The 24,289-nt window shown below is 38.9% G+C and overlaps 1 protein-coding gene across 3 annotated transcripts in view; it reads right to left on the bottom strand.

The window, feature by feature from the left end:
* The window catches only part of MPP7 (MAGUK p55 scaffold protein 7), a 97,846-nt gene that overhangs the window by 15,760 nt on the left and 57,797 nt on the right, over window positions 1-24,289 (bottom strand). For all 3 annotated transcript variants that reach the window (XM_044424684.1, XM_044424685.1, XM_044424683.1), the window contains exons 6-11: window positions 18,454-18,585; window positions 16,158-16,239; window positions 14,812-14,897; window positions 13,909-13,983; window positions 13,519-13,715; window positions 12,995-13,059 (exon numbers count right to left, since the gene is read on the bottom strand). In XM_044424684.1, the coding sequence (XP_044280619.1) occupies window positions 12,995-13,059; window positions 13,519-13,715; window positions 13,909-13,983; window positions 14,812-14,897; window positions 16,158-16,239; window positions 18,454-18,585 (637 nt within the window). The remainder of the gene's footprint in view (window positions 1-12,994; window positions 13,060-13,518; window positions 13,716-13,908; window positions 13,984-14,811; window positions 14,898-16,157; window positions 16,240-18,453; window positions 18,586-24,289) is intronic.

Raw genomic sequence — 24,289 nt, 5'->3', positions numbered from 1 at the left:
TATTCATGATGCAGCTCTTACTTAGGTCTCATCTAGATACATGTACATAAAGATGGGAAGAAATAAAGGTAAACATGCACTCTCTAACATGTGAGTGGTACTGCTCCCCTGGAGGCAGTGGAAAGATTGGTGGATGGTTGTTTTGAATTAGTAGAGCAATAGACCTAATATAAAGTAAAAGGCCTGGGGTGCTAGAGTTGCCATGTAAGAGGACTGGGGATGGCAGCCTGAAAAAGCTGGGAGACAACTGCTCTAACAGGCAAATCAGAACGAGAGATTACAGCAGTTCAGCTACACGGTTTAGCATTATTTGGGGGTGGGAGCCAGGGCATGACAACAGTGATTGACACTGGTAAGATTTATTGTGGAATGTAGCCAAGATAACTGAAAAGTTGAAGCTTACAGCCAAGAAAATCACCACCAACAACAGAAAATTTGTTTAAATATTAAAAGCTAACAAAAGGCTTGCAATTTTGATGGGCAGAATGTTTACAGAAGGAGAATGAGCATATTGTACAGCTCTTGCATTCTGAGCATGGACATACTGCCCCCCCACCACAACCTTGGGAGCCCAGGCCATTCAGTGTCAGTGTTGGCTGGGAGGTGGTAGCCCCACTCAGCATCCTTGTGTCTGAGAACGAAAGAAGGTTTTGCTTTCCTTCTACTGTATTCAAAATTGTGCCAAGCTGAAAATGTTCATCCAGTTCCTTGGATCCATTACTAAGTCACAAAAGTGGGGAATTCCAGTGATCCTTTTTAGTGGAGGAAGCAAAATTCTTTAATAAAAAAGCAGGAGGAACAGGAGTTTACTAGACAAAGTGAAGTAGCAGTGACCACCCCCTGTTCTTTTTAAAAAGTTTTATCTGTCAACTACTGCAGGCAAGATGGGAAATTCAATTGGCAGTCTACTGGACACCATTGTTCCCATAATGACTTGTGTTGCAGTAATATCATCTCATGAATTTAAGATTAAAAAGAAGGAAAAAATGTTTACTGTTTTTCCCGACTCAACAATGCTTAAAAGATTTTATTTCCATCCAGTCCTGAATTTCTCTCTCTTCCTTTGGTTTGCCTCTATTTTCCAGAAAATAGAAATGCTGGAAAATATTAAGATTCAGCTCTATTTCTAAAACACATAGTTGAGGGAAAGCAGAATCTCTTCCTGACTTTGTCCCACAAAATACCACGATAGTCACTGAAAATTAAGCCAGGTCCTGTGTGTAGAAATCTCATCCTTGATACCGTTTTTTAGTCATACTGTTGTGAGAAATTTTACAGAATATTTAGCAAGTTTCTTCTTTTCAGTTTAGCAATTCACTTAGGTTTTAAATAATGCCTTGTGAATAAGTCAGTTGTTATGAATATATGAGGAGAAATGAACATTTTCTAGCTCTGGGACATTTACAGATTGGACCTCAAGAATCCTTAGACTCATGCTTCTATTTAACCAGAGAATATCTGCCATTATTATCATAGCAAAGATGCTAATAGAGAGCTAAGTGCCAAAAATTATACATCGATAGCAGCTGCATATTTTTGGCCTTTCACGGCAAAATGTTTTTGAGTAAATGTTGTAGGACAGCCTTCTCCAACCTTGTGCTTTTCAGACATGTTTGGACTGCAACAACCAGAATTCCCAGTCAATAGGCCTGCTAGATGGGAATTCTGGGAGTTGTGGGCCAAATGCCTCTGAAGGCTACCAGGCTGGGGAATGCTGTTGTAGAACACTGCATTCAGATCACAAAAAAACAAAAAACTGCATTAATATGACTGGTTACAAAAACATGGAAAGCTAGAACAAACTGCTGTAATATTCAAGGCTGCTGAAGTTAGACATATTAGTCCTATGAAAATAATAATAGCTCTCAAATTGGAAGCTGTTGCTTTCAAATGTTGTATGCACTTTGTCTTCTGTATGGATGTGAAAATATAGATGTCCCTGAAATTCCATGTTTTGATATATGTAAGTATTTTTTGTCAAATTGCATTCAAATTGTTTTGTATGGACAGATAAATGAACAAAGTCCTCACAATCTAAAAATGAAGATACAAATTAAAAGTTACAGTTTGACACAGATTATGGATATGGAGTAGGTTCTCAATTTAAAAAGTTAAATGGTAAAGATATTGTTACACATTTCTGCAGACTGTCACAAGTTAATTCCTGAAGTTATGAAGGTTAGGATATTAACAGTATTTTAAAAGCTTGCACTGAAGTCTGATAGTGCTAGTTTTAGGATTCTGCTCTAAATCAGAATTAAATTTTGTCTAGACCACCTTGCTTTAGAATTCTTAACATGGTTTACAGTAATCCAAATCTGATTATAATGCATCCACATTCATATCCATTTCTGCTTCCACTGGGTATTATTTGCATGGAGCTTTCAAGTCTCATGCAACAATGAAGCATTGGGCTGGATGACATGCTATAATGTTGCTCTCATGGAAGTTCGGATATAAGATTTGGGATAGTTCCTCAAGTATTATTAGCATGGGCTTGTATGATTGAGAATACCTTGGGCCCAAACCAAACCAAAAAAACTGATGAATGCTCACAGATGATTGTGAGCTGCACAACCCCCATTTCTGATTCATGATTAGAGTACTTAGCATAGGGGTGCTATGCTCAGCAGCATCTTGTGCCACAACAGAGCACTGTGATAAACTTAGAGGGGTGGCCTTCTGCACTGGCTGCTGTCCTTGAGGTTTTATTAGATGATTTGAAGCATCTCAAGACTTAGTTTGGTGGGCCCTGCGCCCCAGTTCTTCAGTCACTTATGCATATTTAAGTGCCATGACATGCTTGCTTAACAGTGGTGCACTGGGCTGGAAGCAATGGTGTGGCAACTTAAGAGGATATGGTCCTCTTGAGTGTGGGTGACCACAAAAAGTACTTTGAGCACATTAAGAAGGTTGCTTCACCTTGCTACATGGCAGAGGCAGCTCTAAGTCCGATTCATATAAATTGTGATTTGCTGCAGGTCCAACAGTTGTTTTACTTCTCTTGGGATTTAGGTCTAGCAGCTGTTTTACTGCTCTTGGAATGCAGACTTCCCTAAAAATCACATTCAGTGATATTCATCAACAATGATTACAATTCTTGTCCAGGCTCACGAACTAAAAAAATAATATTTCTTAGTCTCTAGTCCCACCCACCCACTCTGATCGCCTACCTTGTGCTGTTTTTTCCCTCTATTGGTGTGGTGCCTTCCCAATGCCCGGCTGCAGCTCTGGAGTATCAGCAGCAGCAGGGCATCACTATCTCCAGTCTGGACTTTGGAGACAGGCGTGCTTGGGACTCCTGCCCAGTCACTGGATGTTGCTGGAGAGGCGCTCTGAAATAGTAGCATGTGCCTTCTACTGTATGTGCAGTGAGGGAGGGTCAGAGGTGTGTGTATGTGGGAGGTGCGCTTGCACATTGGTAAGAGTTGAGCAGCAACAGTGCTACTCTGAAGGGTAGGCAGTTGCTTTGCAGAACAGCAGGAAACAAAAGGCAGCTGGTTGAGGCCACACCCAAAGGAGTGTGCCAACCAACTGGGGAGAGGCAGGTGGGACAGGCAAGAGCATTGCATGCTGGGACTAATTTTCAGCCACAGCCCCTGATGGGATATGTGCTGCCATTTGGAGGGAAGATGTTGACACACAGAAACTACTCATGAGTAGCTACCTCACAAATATGTGACTACAGAACTCGAGGTAAGAAAAGTAGCTTTGTGGTATCACTTAGCAATAGGTGTGAACAGCTCCACCATCTACCCTCAGGTTTACAATCAAGAGGACATGACACATATAAAAAACGGAATGGGAAGGAATATTCAGACACCCATTCTTAATTATATGTCAGAATCTAAGTATGCCATGTTTCATATTTTTAATTCAAAGAGCACAATTTTAAGCTTAACTACTCTGCCATTGCCCCTCACTCATGCATTCATAATATAATTGAAATTCCATCCTCAAACTTACTATCATCCTAAAACTATATATAGCTGTTGGTCAATAAATATCTGAGCAATTACCAATGAAACCACTTCTAGAGGTGGTGAGCAAAGATGAGCCAGTCCAAAGTATTTTCAGCTTGGATCAATGACAAGCAAGTCATCACCACCACCTGACATGATTCACTTGCTTCCCCCTAGAAATTACAAGATTAGCTACAGTATACATTGAATTATAGTCAGGCTAATATTTTTTGTAGCTATGGATAGGTACACTTTCAGGAAAAACATTTCAGTGTCTTGACAAATTAACGTCAAGAAAACGACAACAGTTCAACATGTGGTATATTCTGATGCTGTTAAAATGCACTATTGTTAGTGTACAAACCCTTTGTGTCAAATCCAGTGAGCCATTTTTCATCTAACAGACTCTTAACATGCAGTGATGCTGATTTGTTACCTGCAAACTCTGTAGCTCATCCAGGAAAAAGCTGAAAAAGAAAGTGTCTTTTGTAAGCAACTGCTCACCTATATGGGCTCCACTGTTGTGACCAGCACATTCAGCTTCCTCTGGATGAAGTATAAAAACATACCAAACAAAAGCCAAGAAATAAAGCAGAATAGTTAGAAGCCCAGCCATAAATGCAAAAGAAGATTTACTTAAAATGACAACTGTACCAAGCGTAGCATTAAAAAGCCTTCATTATGCCATTGCTTAAAAATAAATCAGTGTATTGTTCTAGAGTTTAGCAAGAGATTCTGGAATACAGCAACATGCATACTTAACATTTCACCTTTTTACTGCCTTTTTCATGACAGAAAATAAAAAGGATTTTTAAAGGCATTCTACTTTAGATTTTATTGCAAGATAAAAATATGATAGCAGAAACACAAAGATAAAGAAATTTACAAATAATTTATTAAGAATGTATTTGGCTCAATGGATCAGACAGAAAGGTTTTTTTCTTTTAACTATTAGCATAACCTCTTTGTTTGACTTAAAACAGTATTGGTGCTTGTTTTACACTGCCAGAGTCCTTTCGACCAAACCGATTACAGGTTTCTAAGTTATGGTAAATAGCTAATTTAAAGAAATCAGTGAGCTGCAATTGTTGTATATAAGTGGTGAATTGTAATGGTAGAACAAGCTACACAGGAAAGAAATTGGTAAAATTATTTAGGAAACTATGTTCCAAAATTACATCCCTAAAGATCTGCAATTTAAAAACTGGGTCTTTAAAAAAATCAATTTAAGTATAATATTTTAGAGCCATGCAACAGGACTGACACCATCTTTAGCCCCATTGAGATGTTTTGTATGACTGCATTTGTTTTGTCTGCTGTAATGGATGTCCCAGAATCCTATATATGGGGGAGAACTGGAAAAAAATAGACCACACATGGCATAGTACATGCAGATTCCTGTGCCTTACCCCACAGGGATCCCCATGCATGCACAGAACAGCTTGCTCACACAGCTTTCTATTACCACAATTATTAGAAATTGCATAATGCATAAATAAGCAAATAACTAGCTGCCATCATTAAATGCAATATTATTTCTGTAGTTTACTTTCTGTTACCACTACAGTTTATTTTCTAATTGCATCTAATGCAGAGATGTTTTAGTGCATCCTGTTTTCAAGCCTGCAACCCAGCAGGAAAATTTGCACAGGTACCTTCAATTTCCTCTGATAAGCACAAAAGGGAAAGATAGGAGGCAAAAGTGATTACACAGACTTGATGGAAGAATGAAAAGTTTAAAACTTAGCAGAAAAACACCTACCACACTCAACTGTTTCCTCAGCTTAGAACAGCCAAAAAAACAAGCAGACATGATTTACATTTTAAGACAAGTTATTCAACAAATAATAATACACCTTGGTGGAAGACATAGCCAAGTAGTACAAATAACATGTTAGGAACATATGTGGGAGCAGTCTGAACTAAAATGTTCAAAATGTTGCTGAAATACATCTCTACCCCAATGTCTAATTCTCTGGGAATGGAGAGTGACCAGAACATCACTTTCAAAAACATCCAAAGACTTGATAATGGAGATCCAGTGCTTCACCTGCCCCCCAATTATGGGTAAAGGGGTACCCTCTAATTACGCAAGTCCCCCCTTCCAGTTTCCTTCTCCTCTTGCCCTACTCATCATAGATTTTTATTCTCTCATATTTCACATGAGGAGAGAATAAGGGTTAATGTATTTTCAAATGAGGTATTTAACTGTTAAATTTAAGATTGAAATCATTCTTCTGCAGATTGTTTCCTCTTCCACAAGCTTTTCTCTACACTTTACCCCTCTTTCCATTTGCCATCCTGTAACATGCACTGACACATACTTCCATTAGGCAGTTTTCTCTGCCTGCTTGCCCCAAGTCCCTACCAACCAGTATTGGAGTAGAAAACAAATATCAGTTGCAGACATTTGCCCGTATTATTTACAGCACATACCCTGCATATACAGGGAAATGATTATCAATAAAGTACTTGCATGTATTCTAAAAAGGATAAAGAGTATATATCATTCTTCACAACTGATGCAACATATATTATACGAAATCCATCCTTAGAGATAGAAATAGAAGCCCCTTGCTAAGTTTGCCATGAACTACATTCTCTTGCCCAGTAGGGCTTGACTGCTCAGCTGAGAGAGAAACAGGAAGACAAAAAATAACTGCTGTCTCATAACAAAAGCGCTTGCCCAGATATTTACCATGAGAACCCTTCTCATTAGCAAGGAGAGAGTGGATTTCCACTGGCACATCCAGACCCTTTGGAAGCCACCTAGGATAGCTGCATTATTACCACCTATCTGAGTACTTCCTTCTTTGAAATAGGCACAAGGCTCCAGATGATTAATTCTCAGTGCTAATTATTCATATTTGGCATGCATTTATATATAAAAAAAAAACTGGAGCTGCATGTTGTCTTAGACCAGTGGTGGTGAACCTATGGCACGCGTGCCACAGCAGGGACGCAGAGCCCTCTCTGTTGGCACACGAGCCATTATCGCATCGGGTAACAGTATACATAGGAGCCATGTGCATGCTCGGAAAGTAGTGATACCAGGTGATGATGTCACAAGCCACGACTCATTGGTTGTGACTTGTCCAAGCTTTCGCACAGCTGGTCAGTGCGCTGCCAAAGATAGATAGATAGATATATTTGCTTGGACTGGCTATGAGTTGTTTTTTCTAAACTAAAACCACAGTTTCCAGGTTTTATTGCAGTGTTGGCACTTGGCAATGAATAAGTGGGTTTTAGGTTCCTGTTTGAGCACTCTGTCTCTAAAAGGTTCACAATCACTGGGTTAGGGTGAGAAAAATGAGGTGTCCTGGCATGATTTTGATGGTTGGTATGTGTTTAGAATAGGCAGAAATGATGAGCTGTGCAGAAAAAGCTATTCAAGGAAGACTTTTTCATAATCGTCCTATTTTCAATTGAACTTTAGACATTTATTAGGGTTAGGGGTGTGCACCAGGGTAGGGTTAGGACAGTGGTGATGAACCTATGGCATGCAGCAGGCATGTAGAGCCCTCTCTGTCAGCATGCGAGCCAAGTCGTGCCAGCATCATCCCAGCAGCCAAGCATCGGATAACAGTACACATAGGGCCCTGTGCATGCTTGGAAAGGAGTAGCGGTGCCAGGCAATGACATCATGAGTCGCAGCTAATGATTCCATGCTTTCGCATGGCCGGTCAGTCCGCTGCTAAGGACTGGCTGTGAGTTGTTTTTTCTAAACTAAAACTGCAGTTTTCAGGTTTTATTGCAGTGTTGGCACTTGGCAATAAATAAGTGGTTTTTGGGTTGCAGTTTGGGCTCTCGGTCTCTAAAAGGTTCACCATCACTGTCTTTGAACAGAGAAAAATAAAGCATAAGGAAAAGATGTGGTAGGAAATTAGTAAAAGAAAGGGCTTGCTGGGATCTTTGTATGTTGGAGGGAGAGATACTGTGGATCATTCCCAAGGACAAGGTAATTAGAATTTACAACCAAGGACAGAAGATTGTGGCAATAAAGGCAAATGGTCTCCACCTGGGATTCCTCAAGGATCATCACCCCATGGATGACCTGATTCGGGTTGGGGTGGAATAAAGCTACAGCCCTGAAGAAGCTTGGGAGTCCTCTTTGAGGAGAGGTTCTGCTCTTGTTGCTAGACTCTGCCAAAGAACACTGTGCTACCTGGGCCTACAGCTGGTATAGTATTTGCATATATAGCTAAGGCTAGGCTGAGCTTTGTTGTTTTGCATTCTAGGAGGCCAGCAAGGCCTGGGAGTTGGGGGCTTGGATTGCCTGTAACATGCATTGTTTGCTGCTCCCCACATCCCCTTCTATTCCCCCCCCCTTTTTTTATTCATGGTATATACTTTTTAGCTATTTTGGTTTCTTCCACCCCTTTTTTGAGCCTTTTAATGAATGTATATTTTCCCTAATGGTTGGGCTGTTGTGTGCTGAATCCAGTGTCTGGTCCAGAGTTCTGGGACCAGGTAGTTACTGGGTAGAATTTCTAGCCCAGCTGGGCATGGATGTTTGGAATCCTGGGTGGCTGTCTGCTATCTGAACACTGATTATTTTAACAAACTTTTACTATAAAAGAAACAATTGTGCAGGAAAATAGCAAAGCTAAAACACGATAATGTAGTTTCTTTTTATACATTGAGAATATTTAGAAAAAATGAAATTTTGTAAGTGCATTCTTCTTTCCTTTCAAGTGAAGAAGGAAAGTACAAAGACTTAAGTCTGGATTAGTTCACCATGCCCCAACACAAGTAATGCCTAACACTGATTTCATACAGTTCAAAGTAAACAAGCAAGTAGTTGAAATGTAAGAGCAAAGTCAAGGTTTACTGTCTTTCCAAGAACAGTGATTACTGAGAGACCCTATAATATTCAGGATCCAGGGAAACATTTGCTTTGAGTGAACAGTGAGCATACATAGTGGCAATAGGGTAACCTGTATAAAGAGTGTCTTGCTTTTATTACACAGAATAGTGAAGAGCTTGCAGAATTTGTTAAATTGCAACCAACCCATTACAACTACAGTAATTAAACTCTGTTACACATCTTAACTTCAGTGTTTGGCCATCACATAAAACTGGCATTCTGTGCAATTTGTACTCAAAATAATGCAAACCCAAATTTGGAGATATGAGTTGCATCTTGTCTGAATGAAGGAAATTCCAAAAATTGCAAGATATGAAACTACTACATAAATGTATTTGATTGTGTCTAAGTATTCCTCCTTTCTCATGTTGTAAAAATTAAAATACAATATAATCCAGTTCACATTTAATCTATGAGCCAATACTAGTTGTAGATTAAATTTCTTCCAAGCCCTATGAATGAGACATCACATCTTTTTTGAAAACTATGCATCATTATTTAAATATAAAAAATCTACTATGACAAAATAAATAGTTCTGCAAGAATATTGTTTTTACCTAATGCTACTATATGCAGAATAAATATGATTGATTTGATTACTGAAAATTGATGTTCTCTTTTGAAGGTACATGACATCAAATGTATGACCATTTAAGTAGCAGAATACATGCAGAAATTATACCATGTGACTAGCCATTTTTATCAATTTCATGCAGATATAACTTAAGTCAAAGAAATAGCTGATACACAAAGGTTACTGCCACTCCTGCTTCATGCAACCATTTCAGAATCCAGAATTTTCTGATTGCAATAGCACTTCTGCATCTCCAAAAGTAGTCCTGGAAGCTACAATGATAAGCTCTCCAAGGAAGCCACATTTCAAATTCTTTATCTATGATCTTCTTCTATGCAGACCTCTCCCCAATCAAAGTTAGACTTCCAGATTTCTTCTTCAAGTAAGAGAAATTAATACTATCATACTTTGCCAAATGCAATTAATATGGACTTTAGTCTTATGTACCAAATTGATACATTAGGCTGCAAAGTCTGAGCATTCTGGACGTATTTCTGATATTGGCACAATTCTGGTAATGGCCTAAAAACCATGAAATGTTTTACTTCTTTGTAGTGAGCGCACATGAAAACTAGAATGACGCACTATAAAAAGAAAGCAGCACTGAAATGAATTGCTACAAGAATTTTAAGCACATCAGCACTTTCGGGAGAAAATATCCAACTGGTAACATGCAGTTGATGTCACAGAATTACATGCATGAAGATAGTTACAGCATGTGGAGCTAGTCATCTAATGGGAAGCTCCATGGTTGAAATGACTTTGAAAATGTTGACTCAGCTCTTTCTGCATCAGATTTCAGCTCCATCTACTGTTATGTCAGACAACCCCAATGGCTCTTCCGAAAAGAGCAACTGCCGCCACATGTAACACCAGCAGTACTGCTACAGAGCTAGAGGGTTATGACAATTTGGCATGATGGTATCACAGCCAAATGTGAACATGAATTTACCCATAATAGTGAGTCCTTAAGAATTGTAAATATTGTTGCTCTGTCTTTGCCTCATTTCTTTTAATTCTAATTATCCAATTAACCTTCCCTGCCCCTTTAAATCTAGGCTTTTCCTTTGTACAAGCATTACAGTGGTACCTTGGCTCACAAAGTTAATCCGTTCCACGACTCTGGTTGTGACCCAAACTGATTGTGACCCAAGTCAAATTTCCCCATAAGATTTAATGTAAATAAGGTTCATCCATTCTGTAACTATTCTTTTTAGTCAGAAACAAAGTGACAAAGAACAGCAAAGTAACAAAGTACTGTACAGTACAGTGGAGAACACTAACCTAGGTGTGGGGGGAGGTTATTGTTTTGAGGGAGAGTCCCCCTCCATAAGGACACTGGGGAGATCTCTTTCAGGGGTTTCCTCTCTTCTTTGTCTCTTAGCTGCAGGGTCAATTTTGATGAAAAATCTGTCTATAGTCACCAGTTTTTTGTACAGTCACTTGGGGGGCTGGGGAGATGGCCACGATTGTGCTGCTTGGTGGGGGGGGGGAGATGGCCGAGATTGCGCCCGTCTTTCCTGCAGGAACGTGCGTGTGATCACGCACATCTTCCCTGCACGAACGAACTGCAATTGTGGCCATTTCCCCACTCGGGGGGGTGGGGAGATGGTTGCAATCTTGGTCGCCACCCAGTGTGGAGTTCACAACCCAAGTCAAAGTTTTCATGAAATTTTTGTTTGCGACCCGATTAGGTCATGAACCAAGGTGTTCATGAGCCAAGGTACCACTGTACTAGTACAATTTAATGGCAAGTATTAGAGCAGCATTTTAAAATGTATTTTATTTTGATGGCTTTACTGAAGGGTTTTCTACGTTATTTTTTGTCATGAGCATTTGGGAAGAGCAAGATTAAAAATCTAAGTGATTTTTTAAAAAATCACTTATACAGTTTGCTAGGAGCACAGTATCTACACCAAGTCTCCTTGTTAGTATAATTATTCTATCATTTCAATTTACTCTCCTACCATCTACATTATTTTTGGATTCTTCATGTCACCCTTCTAATCTTCATACAGACCACTCAAAAACTATCCTCAATTCTAGTTTTCCAAGACTCTGTCACACCATCCAACTTCAAATAGACTTTTGAAATATGTGGGCGACATACATGTATGTGAGGGGATGTCGCACGGAGATGGGTAGAGACCTGTTCTCCCCTGCAGGGGAAGGCAGGACGCGCTTCAATGGAGCAAAGCTCAGGGAACCCAGCTTCCATTTAGATGCCAGGAAGCACTTCCTGACAGTTAGGACCCCAAGGGTATGAAATGGGCTTCCACAAGAGGTCGTTGAGGCCCCATTGGTGAGGGTGTTCAAAGATAGGCTTGACATTCACATGGTGGGCATGTCGTGAGTGGAGCCGGCTGGAGCCAGGGGTCAGACTAGATGGCCCAGGAGGCCCCTTCTGACTCGCGCTGTTTCTATGTTTCTATGATGCCTAGCTCCCTACTCACCTTGGATCCTCTTTGCTCTGCCATGCAGGTGGCAAGGGATGGGGGCAGCCTGGCTTCCCTCCCAGCAGTACTGTTTATGGTTCATGAGGCCAAGCAGCAGGCCAGAAATGACCCCTGGTGCCAATCAGTTTATTATCAGGTTATTTCCGAGGTGCTTAGCCAGTGAAGGCAAGCCTCAAAAGGCACACAGAACAACAAAAGAGTGTTGTTCTATATACATTTTGCTACCCTCATCATATGCTGCTGTGGCAGGATCCATTTGGTGGGTCAGCTAGATTGTGGCACCTCACTTCTCAGCAAGGAAGGGACATAAGGGATGTTGAAATGCACTTACACGGCCCCAGCTCAGCTTGAAGGGCTTACATGCCTGCCACTCAGTCCAAGTATTTATGGCCCTAGAACTCCTGCCACTTTCTATTCTGCCCCAAAATGTGGAATGGTTGGCAGTCAGGCTATCCAGTGACTGGATCCTTATTTGATTCCATGCCAAAATACAGAAGTTTAGTTAATTAAAATCATGACCATTTTGCACCCAATCCTTGCTATGTATTACTGCTTCCTACATCTCAACCAATCTCCATTGCAGTCACAATATTCTTTAAATAGATTCAAAAGAATGATGATGGGAAGGACTATAGAAACTTGAGAAAGTAATAAGCAGAAGTCAATTTTGGGACAAATAGTGCCACCTCAACAAGCGATGTGAAATTCATCTTGAATCTGAAATGGGAAGTGTCTGTCTACTTACTCTCACATGGGAAAGAATAGTGAAAATTTGTTTCTAATAATACATTTATTTCAGTGTTACTTAAAACTAACTTTAATAGCGATTTAGATAGAGATTAAGTTAAGATGTTATTGTTTGAAATGAAAATAATTAACTTGGAATATAAACACCAGCAAGCTACTAAAAACAGCCTTAGTTAGAGAGATGATATATTCCCTGTATTTTTCCTTTACTATAATAGAAGACCTAGTTTCAGCAGGAAAAAAAAAACTTTTCTTTAAAGAAATTACCTGTCTTATAGGTTGAAAACCTAGGGTCTCTTGACAATAATCAGGATCATATCTTATTGGGGGGATGAAAGCCCCTGATAAGAGGAGGGGTGTTATTTCTAATGCATTATAAGAGACTTACATGATTTTCTATTGGAAATTTTCAAAGGCTGAACCTGTGCATCGGATCTTCTTAAAGCAAGTCTCCTGTAAAGAGGTTTGGGAGAGAGAAAAAGGAACAAAACCTTTAATTTCCATTGCTATTTTAGCATTAACAGGCTTCATGTCAGTCTTTTTCCATCCTAAACAATGCAGTATTCAAGCCCTCAAAATTAAATCCTGGAGTCTACTTTTTTGAACAAGTTTCCTCAAACACTGCTGTTATTTCTAGGAAATACAAATATTACAGATACCAATGTATTATTTTCCATATGTATTTTCCTCCTAACTAAATCACCGGTATTGGGTTTTGTTGTTATTAATATAAGCAGACAAGCAAGGAAATAAAAACTTTTCTACTTACTGAGTTCAGAAATTTTACCACAAAGTAAAATTTGAAAGTTTATCAACCTTGTAATCCTAATGTGCAGGCAAAACAACTATATTGAACATATATTTTTAAAAGGTCATCAATATATGGGAAAAATCAGCTCAGTAACAGCTCACCTTTCCTGAAAATGCTTTGAAGGAATTAAGCCTGCTCTGGGATTGGCATCCCCTTCAAGCTTGGCTTGCCACCAGGTTGCATCATCCTGGCTCATGATCTGAAGAATATCACCTTTTTTGAAAGGAAGTCCAGCTTCTTTACAGGGAATTGCTTTATCCTCACTGGGATCATAGTCAAACAGAGCTTTCATGAAGATCTGGGGAAAAAGAATGCTTTATTTATAATTAATGTCTTAATGGAACACCCCTGGTTTCCATTTTTATTACTTATTGGCATATAAACAACATATGTTAAAATACTGTTGTAAGACATATTTACATATAGAGACAAAATTCATTCCAGCTAGCCATCCTGTGAAGGGCCTTTATTCAAAACAAGTGACTTCTTACCTTGCCTTCTTTAGATGGGGTTTCTTCTTTGATACTGGGTATAATTTTAAATGTAATGGCTCCTTGAGACTGGGACTAAACATATATGAAAAATAATTAAATCATTCAATAAAATATAAACAAAAGCCAAAGAAAAGGCAGGGCTAACACAACCTATACAGTCAGAAGTTAACTTGATGAAACCAACATAAGGTTGTTGCCAGGCTATATATAATATTAATTATATTAATTAAATATACAATCTGGTTTAACAGCAAACACTTTTAATCAATTATATATAGATTACTTTTTCTAAGGGCTTTTTCCCCTTACAAGTGCTGACTCCAAGATGTCTAACAAACTGGTTTTGAAATTGCATGCATGAAGGATGCTATTCCAGGAAAAACCATCTAGAGCTCCTAATTTTTCAATTCCTTGAATTCTGAGTCCTCAGTAAGTAGAACCAGTTGCCACCCACAGATACACACCTTGACCAAACTCAATACCAGCATTTGCCTCCTTGAAGTGTGAATTCTCCAATAATAATATATTCATCTAGCAAGCAGGTTCACCCAATGTTTGGAGTTTGGTCCAGCACAGTGTGTTTTGTTTTCCTTTTGAAATGTGCAGAATTTTGATGGAGCAAACCTGGAAAGTCTCCTTAAACACATATACTAATTATCCTAACATGTTTACAAATGCTATTAGCCACTTGTTCTTTTCAGGAAACATTGCCACAAAAAAGGTGGAACGATGTCTTGAAACTCTGAAATGTCTGTAGTGTGTGTGTGTGTGTGTGTGTGTGTGTGTGGAATTATAAAAAAAAGTACTATAAACTGATGAAAACAGTAAAAATAAACCATTAAAATCAAGAAAAGTGTTTTCTGTTCCATATTTTCTTTAAATATAACATTTATAACCTACCAGAATTTGTATAATTTCTTCTGGTTTTTTATCATACACAGGAATTCCATTGACTTCCTTAAGTTCGTCACCAACATGAATGAGACCTACAGAACATAATTATTTAATAAGTCAAACCATTAACCAAGTTGTGTATATCAACGTTTTTTCAAATTGTCCTCTATTCTACTTAGTATTAGAAAAAGTCAAAGAGCTCTGCTTTTTCTTCTCCACAATTCAAGCTATATAGCAAAGGCTACTGCACATGTCTATGCATATACATGCATGGGTATAGCTGATGTTCTGCTGACAGGTAAACTTTTCTTCTTTCTGTTTGTAGCCCTAGCATCTTCCATGGTCCCCTGAAAAGTCTCTCCTGAAGAGAGAGTGTGCTTCTGAATGGGGTGGACTTTAGTACAACAGCTGAGGGGTAAGGGAAATGTACCCAAAATCAGGCAGACACACCACCTGTGAACAGGAACAAAATGGCACCACTGGATTCAATGTAAGGTAGCTGACTTTACCTCTCCAGTAAACATTTTCCAATTTATCCATTCTTCCATAAATTAAAAAAAAACAGACCTCAGATCTTTCAGATTGCAGTCCGTCAGAAGAGAGCCTCCAGTCTTGGAGGCTTTTGAGTATTCAGTGCTCTGAGTTTTCCCGCCAAAAACCGTTAGCTTTCTAATCTTCCGGCCTAGGCACTGTGCAGGGGCAGCAACCCATATGTGTGATGCACAGAGGCCACGACGAAGAACAGTTCTTTCCATGGTGGCATTGAGGTGGCAGGAGAGGGAATGGATTTTAAGTCCCTTCCAAAAGTCATAGCAGCATCTCAGCTTTGGAATCAGGAATCTGCAGTATTCTGAAAAATCCTATGATCTCTGGGACACTGTCAAAGGACCACATGATTTCTCTCTTAGCTATCTAAGCTACTGGGGTTTTTTCTTGCTGTTTTCTTACTAAATAACCACTATGGTAGCACTATCTTAAAATATAATTTGAGCTGTTGATAAAACAATTTCAAGAGGAAAGGGGAAGATCACTTAGTTTTTTCAAAGGATGCTTAGAGCTAGAACCTAAAGTACAAGAGTGCCTAGCTGAGATACTGCCACACTAAAAATATGACTTCCTCTTTTCTCCTAGTTTAGATTCTGAAAACATTTCACTAACATTTTAGTAATGTGAGAATTTTCAAGTTGTAATGTCATTATTTGAAACCCGATAAACATAATGGTTTTAATGGTGTAATTTTACAGTCTAAATGAAAACTTGCAAAGCAGGATGTAATTACTTGTTTGAAGTCAAGCAATGAAAAGTCCATTTTGCCAGCAATATCAGTGACCTCACAATTAAGACGTTCTTACCACTTCTATCTGCAGCTCCTCCACGCATTATCCGAGCCACAACAACAGCTCCAGTAGATTCATCCCTTTTAATAGTAGCTCCCTTTAAAAATAAATGAAAACATTTCTATAAAAGTAGTGCTGGACAGCACAGAATAATTCTCCACAAGCAGTCTTTAGTGACTTGAAAAAGTTGTTAACCCAAACCCTTACCTTTCTTATATTAAGGTGTCAGGCTATTCTTGGCTATTAAATAATTTGTGAGGTCCACAACTACTGCATCAGTGAAAATTCTGAATGCCGCATATAAAGGAGCAAAAGAGCTCACACCCCTTATTTTTAATATACAAACCAAGTTATCTAAATCTTAAGAAAATGTCGCACTTAAGAACAGGGTAACTGCTGTTTGGAAGAAGCAGTCATAGCAAATATCGGGGGAAGTTCCTCAAACAACAGTAAGTGACCCAGAAAATGATTTGACACTGCTGTACCACTCTGGAAAACACATGGGGGGAAATTCAATGTATAAAAAAGCATGCTGTATTGTACCTTACTGTTACATTACTGTTTTCCCAACTATACAGCAGGTACTTCCAGACAACTGCAACTTGAATGAAGACATACAGAGGAGAGGGTGGGTATGAATGCTTACAAAAATGAATTACAGCTTTAGTTCACACCAGAAATGACTGAGTCTACTCTGCAGAAAGTCGTGGCAACATTTTAAACTTAAATTGTTTCTAGTGAGAAGATTTACAGGAAAAAAAAACCTGGTAGAAGAAGAGGATGAGAGTCATTGCAGACATAAAAGTTTGCAAGGTAAGTAGGAAAAGGAACTTCTCAAAGTGTTCACGATGGTGGTCAAAGAAGAACTGAGGTCTCGATGGAAGCCCTGCCCTCATGCTCGTCATACTGGGGGCTGAGCTCCTGCTGAAGACTAACTGATCAGCTTTGGAATCTTCCCGAAAATAGCTCCACATATGAGCGAAGAGCCCACATGTGTGATGCACAGAAACCACGAAAATGAACTACATAGTCCAGTTCACACTGGTCCTTTTAAAAGAACAAATAACTTGTACTTCTCCCTTTAACCTTTATTCTTTGTATGCCACTTAACCTTGTCCCCTACATTTCCATGTTGTCCCCTTTTAACAGTTCTTTCCCCATTAACTATTTCCATGGGGTAGACAAGCAGGGAATTATGAGCATTGTGCTGAGGTTGCCTGGGATCTTTCTCTGTCTTTGTTTGCAGTATTAGAACTACAATGTTCTAATACTGGTACATGCAGAATTAAGCATTCTTCACTTTAAAAAAACTCACTATATTCATCTTATCTTAATATTTTTCTCAAACTATTTTCCTGCACTTTAAAGTGGCTATTTTTCCACATGTTGAAGTGCAGTGCATTTTCTGTGGCATGTATGCCACCCCTCTGGAAAAGATCTATTTGTGACATGCATACACATGTAATTTCACATGGATATGAGAGTGAGGTCAAGGGGTAACACTTCATTATCAACTATGCCCCATCCCCAGCCAAACTTCTCCCCATCAGTTTATTTCCCTTAGCCACATACCTTCCACAAACACAAACTATCTTTTGTAAATTACTATTTACCCGTCTTTCTTCAGCCATTCATCATTCTTCTACATTTCTTACTGAAAGGACTCCCAACAGCCTCTCCCTGAACATGCTGACATAACTTTTCATGTAAACTCTTATGTGTGCACACTTTTAAAATTATACAGGTATAAAGGGAGAATAGTTGAGCTGATGGACTTCTAGAACAGGCATCACCTCTGTTATCACCTATGAATTTTACTTTTTTGTCTGGAGACAGATTGAACAAGGCTCCCCTAGCTACAGGAGGAATCTGTCAAGGGCCTCTCCTTCAACCTATTCACGTGGCCCTTCTTATCTGAGAAAATGGGATTGGATCTGTCAGGCTTTCTGTCTCTCCAGCTGTTACAGCCTGATAGAATGATACCTCAGTGTCAGCTGCGGAAGATGCAAAGCCAATGAAGCTGGCTTTTCAGCAGTGCTGACAGTGACTATGCTTTCCTCCATAACGCTCAGCATTAAATGTCTCTTAGCCAATAGATTTACCACTGATAACTTTACAAAAGTCATCATAAATTGCAATATTCATCATTAGATATAAAGGACTGTTACAGAAAATGGCGGTTGGACCAAGTGGAAAATAAATCAGCTCTGGATTCAACACATTATTTGGTCCATACAAAACTCACGCCACTGGTTCATGTTTAGTATCATTCAAATATAACTCTATTATTAAAGAACAACTCAAAACATACCAGTGGTTCTCTATTTTTCACAAGTCTGATTATTTTCACGGAGTCTTCTTCATCATCAATATCATCAGGCATGGGAGGCAATACTGGATCATAATTTTTTTGAGCAACAGTATCATGTACAGAAAGCAATGCCTGTAAAATACAGATTAACACAAAGCAATCATCAACTGTAAAGCATAAAATGGGATTTGCACAGGCAGTTTACTACCCACATGAGTGTTCATTTTCTTTTATTGCTGTAGGGTTTGCACGTGACCAGCAGTGGTTTTGTGTTAAATATTCTTCTAAGCCTATGGACAGCACTTTACTTCTTACATGGCACGATGGACAGTACAATAGTGAAGTAATTTACAGCTTAAGTTATTGCTAGAGAATACTGCCCCCAAAAGATGGTGCAAGATACCTTGAAATTGTACTCTCATTTCAAGATAACGCAATAAGATTATTTCCATATAGTTTGAAGGACATCTTTTGTTAGTATGCAAAACTGTAATTTAAGTGCAAATTTCTTAGACATCAATAAAGAAAAAACTACAATGAAATTTCACGCAAGACAAAAGCTGAAATATACTGGTTCATCAAAGGAAAACTGAAAAGATTAAATATTATGACCCAGTTTGCACCTCATGATAAGCCACTGTGGCCAAAATTTTGAATACCTTAAATATACAAGAAGCAGCAAAGGCATGCTACAGCTTATCGTGTCATACAAAAGACAGGGTTTGTGGGTTATTTGTGGGTTAAGCAATTATCTCCCAAATAACCCATGACTCAAGCAACTGTGGGAACCACCCCTAATGTGGCTTGCATGATCAAAACAGCAGCTGGCAAATTTCTCATTGACATATAGATGATAATCCCTGATTTCTTATCATGACAAACTGGTCCTAATGATCATCCTGCCTTTAATAGCACAGCATGCTTCTGGAAGGTTTTCTACATTTCCACATACAACATCCAAGTAAGACCACATTCACATAGGGAATTTTAGAAAGGTTATTTTGTTTAGCTATGATACATTTATGTAAACATGTTTCATATTGCTTCAAACTATAAGGAAGGTATGATTCAAATTCCTATACAGCCTAAATATAAATATTGACATTCAACTACATTCTTAGACATGGTATTGCTGGAAATGAATACTAAGAAATAATTTGCCATTTCTCATTGTAGTACAATATTTTTCAGATTAAAGCATTGCTCAATCTTCATTTCATAATGCATAGTTCTATAAGTGAGGTCAAGCACCAGAGCTAGTTTTCCTGACCAACTGTAACCAAAGAAAAATAAGAAATCAGGAAAGAACTCCACATTTTACATAGGAGATCACTATATCATTAAAATAATTTATAAAACATAGTTAAAGCTTATAACCCCATTACAAATGTTTAATCTCTGATTCTACTGAAGTTAATACTCTTGTCAATGTTTTTGGATAAATTCTTCAGATAGAAAAAGACATGTAACTGTACATGTTTTCCTGTAACTGTAGGTCTCCAACCGGTCATCTGTGCATTCATCTATATGGGTTCTGCATCTCCATGAAAGCTTAATCAGGAAGCTTCTATTTCGTTAAGAACCCTCCTCCTTGAATCATTGCATGATCCAGCACGTTCCTGCCTGTTCCCTCAGCTTTATGGAAACTGCCCAAACTGTGACCTCAGAATCAAGGGGTGATAATATTATATAAAGTATTAATGCTGATGCAGAGGCAGAACCATTGGCACTAAAGTGGGATGGAGGATGGGTTGTGTGAATGCACAGATAACCACTAGAAGAACTAGTTACAGGTACAGAGCCCAAATGTCAAGGTGATAATGCCAAATAAAAGCTGTCAGTTTCAACCAATGTGTTGCACAGCAAATACTACCAATGAAATCCCTCTGCTGAACACTGTCAAATTAGCTATTCCCCAAGTGGAATGTGTTGTCAATCTAAGAGGGTGGGGGGATTGCAATCCCACTAGTTCGTGTACCAGTTTTACAGTCTGAACAACCCACAATGCCAGTCTTTGAGAAGATACTGAATGGCCTTTTAGTTTTCCCCATAACATATGAATAAGCAAGGGCTCTGGCAGAAATACTCTATCCAAGCTTGATAGAAAGTCAAGGTTCTGCAAACATCAAGTATGTGAAGGACATTTTCCGCTGGTGATTCTGGCATGGGAAAACACAATATTCTGGTTCAAAAGGAAGTTGATGACAAGCTTCAGGAGAAAAGGTACGTCCAGCTGAAGAATGACCTTGTCTTTGTGAAAAGTGATAGAAGGGCGGTCAAGTCAAAGAACTGATGTAACTGCCACTAAAATGCAACTTTCCATATTAGAAGATGGGCATCAGATTTAGCCACTGGTTTGGTCAACCAGTCTTTAAATACAATAGGCAAGCTCCACTGTGGAATTGGAGTCCTGACTAGTGGGGTCACATTCTTAATGCCCTTAAGGAAATAGTGAAGGAGAGGGTCAGTAACAAGCATCAACAGGACAGCAAAAGGCACAAATTGCTACCAAACCATGATAGTGTCAACCTCTTCTGGAACGAGGCAAAATGGAAACATAGAAACAGGAGTGGGCATGTAGCCAGATCAATGTCAGTATTAAAGAATGCCTTAAAACATACCTATTTAACACTGTATGATTCCTTACCACTGGTTTCTTAGCAGTGGCAAGAGTCTAAAGTGTGGAGTAAATTCGGCTGGTGGAGCTTGGTCAGATTCTCCATGTTATTAATTTGAAAGTAACTATATCTGGGTGGCAGACTGAACCCCTGTTTTGAGAGAGAAGATACAGCCTGGGGGGAAGTCTTATGTGTCAGCTGAAACAGGTCAGGAAACCATAGCTGCCTGGGTCACCAATCAATTATTAGTATTACAGGTGGTGTTGTTGATCTGCAGATTCAATCCTTGTCAGGAGAAGAAATAGAAAGAATAGATAACAGAGCTTCCCTTTCCAAGAAGTATCTCTAAGAAGGTATAGACCTATCCAAGCTCTGGTACAACATCTCTGCATCTCTTGTTTTCCACCTGGCAAATACATCAATATGTGGCATTTTCCATTTGTTAAAAAGTAGGTGAAGGACCTTCCAATGCAATTGCCATTCACTGACTCTTCAAAAGGAATGGCTTGATGTGTCTGCTAAAACGCTATCTACACCAGCCATGCGAAGATCTGTCAATTGAATATGTCTAGGAATGCTGTCAATTAAATATGTCTAGGTATAGGAATGCACCTATATTTGGGCAGAGATAGCCTGGCTTCAGTGATCTGGTGAACTCTAAATTAGTTTACTGCAGAACATTCTACATGGAGCTGCCCCTGAAGACTGGTCAGAAGCTGCAGCTGGTGCAGAATGTGGCAAGCACATTAATAACTGGGACCTGTGGATCCATATAAGACCAGTCCCAATTCAAGATGCTGATTTTAACCTATAAAGCCTTATAACCTATAAAACCTATTAATGGCTTAGGAACACAATAACTGCTGGAGCACCTCTCCCAACTGCGATCTATGTGGACACTATACTCAGCCACTGGGGCCTGTCTCTGAATGTCAACTCTAAGGGAAAAAGGAAGGGCGGCAACAAGGGGGAGAGCTTTCTTGCTAGCAGTTCCCCATCTGTAAAACAACCCCCCTATTGCGGCCTGGCTGGCAGTGAATCTGTCATCTTTTCTGGCACCAGGTTAAGACAGCCCTCTTCTCTGCGGCCTTTAAAGTCTTACTTGGGCAGCCAGAGGCTTGATAGGGATCACCAGGTGTTTTGCAGAGCTGTTCCTTTGCAATTCTTAACCATTGTTCGTTTTTATCCTCTGTTTTTAGCCATTTTAAACTTTTAATTTTTTCTGAGTTTCTGATTTTGTATTGTGTTTTCAGCAAATGTTTTTATGGATTGTTATAAACTACCCAGCTTCAGCTGTGCGCAGCATAGAAGTGAAATGAATAAATGGAGAAATAAAAGCTACTAGTTATATGTAAAGCATTATATGTATAAGCAGTTTAGTTCTATAGTGTTTCTTTTAAAGAAAGTATCTGCCCACTACTATGGAACTTTGAAAATTAAATAAAAATGCTAATGAAAGTAAAAATATTTGCTGACAAGAATAAAGCTATAAAAGAGAAACTGATCTTACTGCTTCATATAAATAATCTGTATACAGCTTATGGTTTTTCTCTTGTATGTTTTATTTTAAGGAATTAAGCCATTTTGTTTTTCCTTCCAGAATGATTTGAAATAGGATATTTGATTTGTTGTTTTTCGGCTTACCATAGTTTTTAAAAAGACCTGTTGCTTGATTTATGTGCACTGATTTTTAAATTCACTCGCAGCAATCCGAGACGTAAAGAGTACCCAGCTATTTATGCATAAACAAATATGACATAAGAAGCTTATGTTTCTCCCCCAGGCAGAAAAAGCAATTCATGTGCCAAACAGAGACAGATTAGAACATTTTACCTCACCTCATACAACACCTTCCATTTTATATAATGGAGGAGAGGTAACTAACTAATGCTGGAAAGACTGATGCAAAATCAGCTTCCAATTTAGCTACATGCATGCCAGTTTTGTACAGGTATACACCAGCTCTATTATGCTTCAAAAGACTAGCCTTAGTGCTGTACTTGGCATGACCATCCACACTCATTGAACATCCTTAGAAAAAATTATACGAATACATTTGTTATTAGTGCCATTTCACAACTCACATCCTGATCTTAAGTCTACTTTTCTTTGGAGTGACTTTCACTCTTTTCAGCAGAACTTTAAAAAAACAGCGCCTAGAATGCAGAATACTTAAGCAGTATAAACCAGGACAAAACTACCTCCATGCAACTATAATCCAACAACAAATGAATCTATAAATGCATGGCATTGTCAAGTTGAAAAGGGACACTGACTTGGTTTGCATGATCACTCCACTGCACCATGGCATATTAGCTATGGTGTGATGCAGCGCTCAGAGGCACCAAGTTATCAATCCGAACTCTTAGCAACTTTCCATTTATTGCCAATGCTCTGGGGATGGGTTGCTGGTGTGTTTGACAAGCCATCCAAAACTCATGGGCTGCTTTAGGGCTGTAGAAGGCATGTCATCCACTCCAACAGCCTACTCTCACCAGGTCTGCAAGCTATGCTATGATCCTGCCATGCCCTAAATATTCCAAATGGTGGCCACTGCCACAACAACAAATTTCACAGAGATATTCTTCCACAGTGGGTTCTTGTTACAAAAGAACCAACTCACTGGGTAGGTCCTGATTCATGGAATATACTTTTTGTTCATTTATTTCACGTTGGTAATGTTCCCTTAAGAACAAAATAAAGGAAAAAAATAAAGGAACGTGTTCATTAATATATGCAAACTATAATTCGTTATATATACCTTAATACACAGAGCAGCATATCTGTATGGGTCACCCCCACTGCATGTACAAGAACCCCCTACTGAAGGGACAAAGTTTGGAGAACAGGGCAGAGGAATCCTTTGCATTCATGATCCTTTTCTGTGTGGGCAATTTGATCTTTGATCCTGAAATTAGCAACCAGTCTTGTAGAATACACACGTGAGCTTAGCACAGGAGTCATGTTCTTTCTACTAATAATGGTTTTCACAACAGTGGGCCTGGATCAGCAGTGCACCTGCTAAATGCTTTATCAGGGCCATAGGTTTCTGTGGTATAAAACAATACATCCAATATTTTGTTGCAATAATGTTTCTATTTTTAGTGCTTACTATGAAAGGGTAACAATGAGTTTATACTTTTGTTTAGAAAAAAGATATATTAAAAATTATGTCAAGGAATATTCTGCTTTGGCCAGTAATTAATGATTATACCAAC

This window comes from Varanus komodoensis, unplaced genomic scaffold (assembly GCF_004798865.1).
Source record: "Varanus komodoensis strain SLA01 unplaced genomic scaffold, ASM479886v1 scaffold15, whole genome shotgun sequence".
Classification (NCBI taxonomy): domain Eukaryota; kingdom Metazoa; phylum Chordata; class Lepidosauria; order Squamata; family Varanidae; genus Varanus; species Varanus komodoensis.
This window is presented reverse-complemented; position numbering and strand designations above follow the sequence as displayed.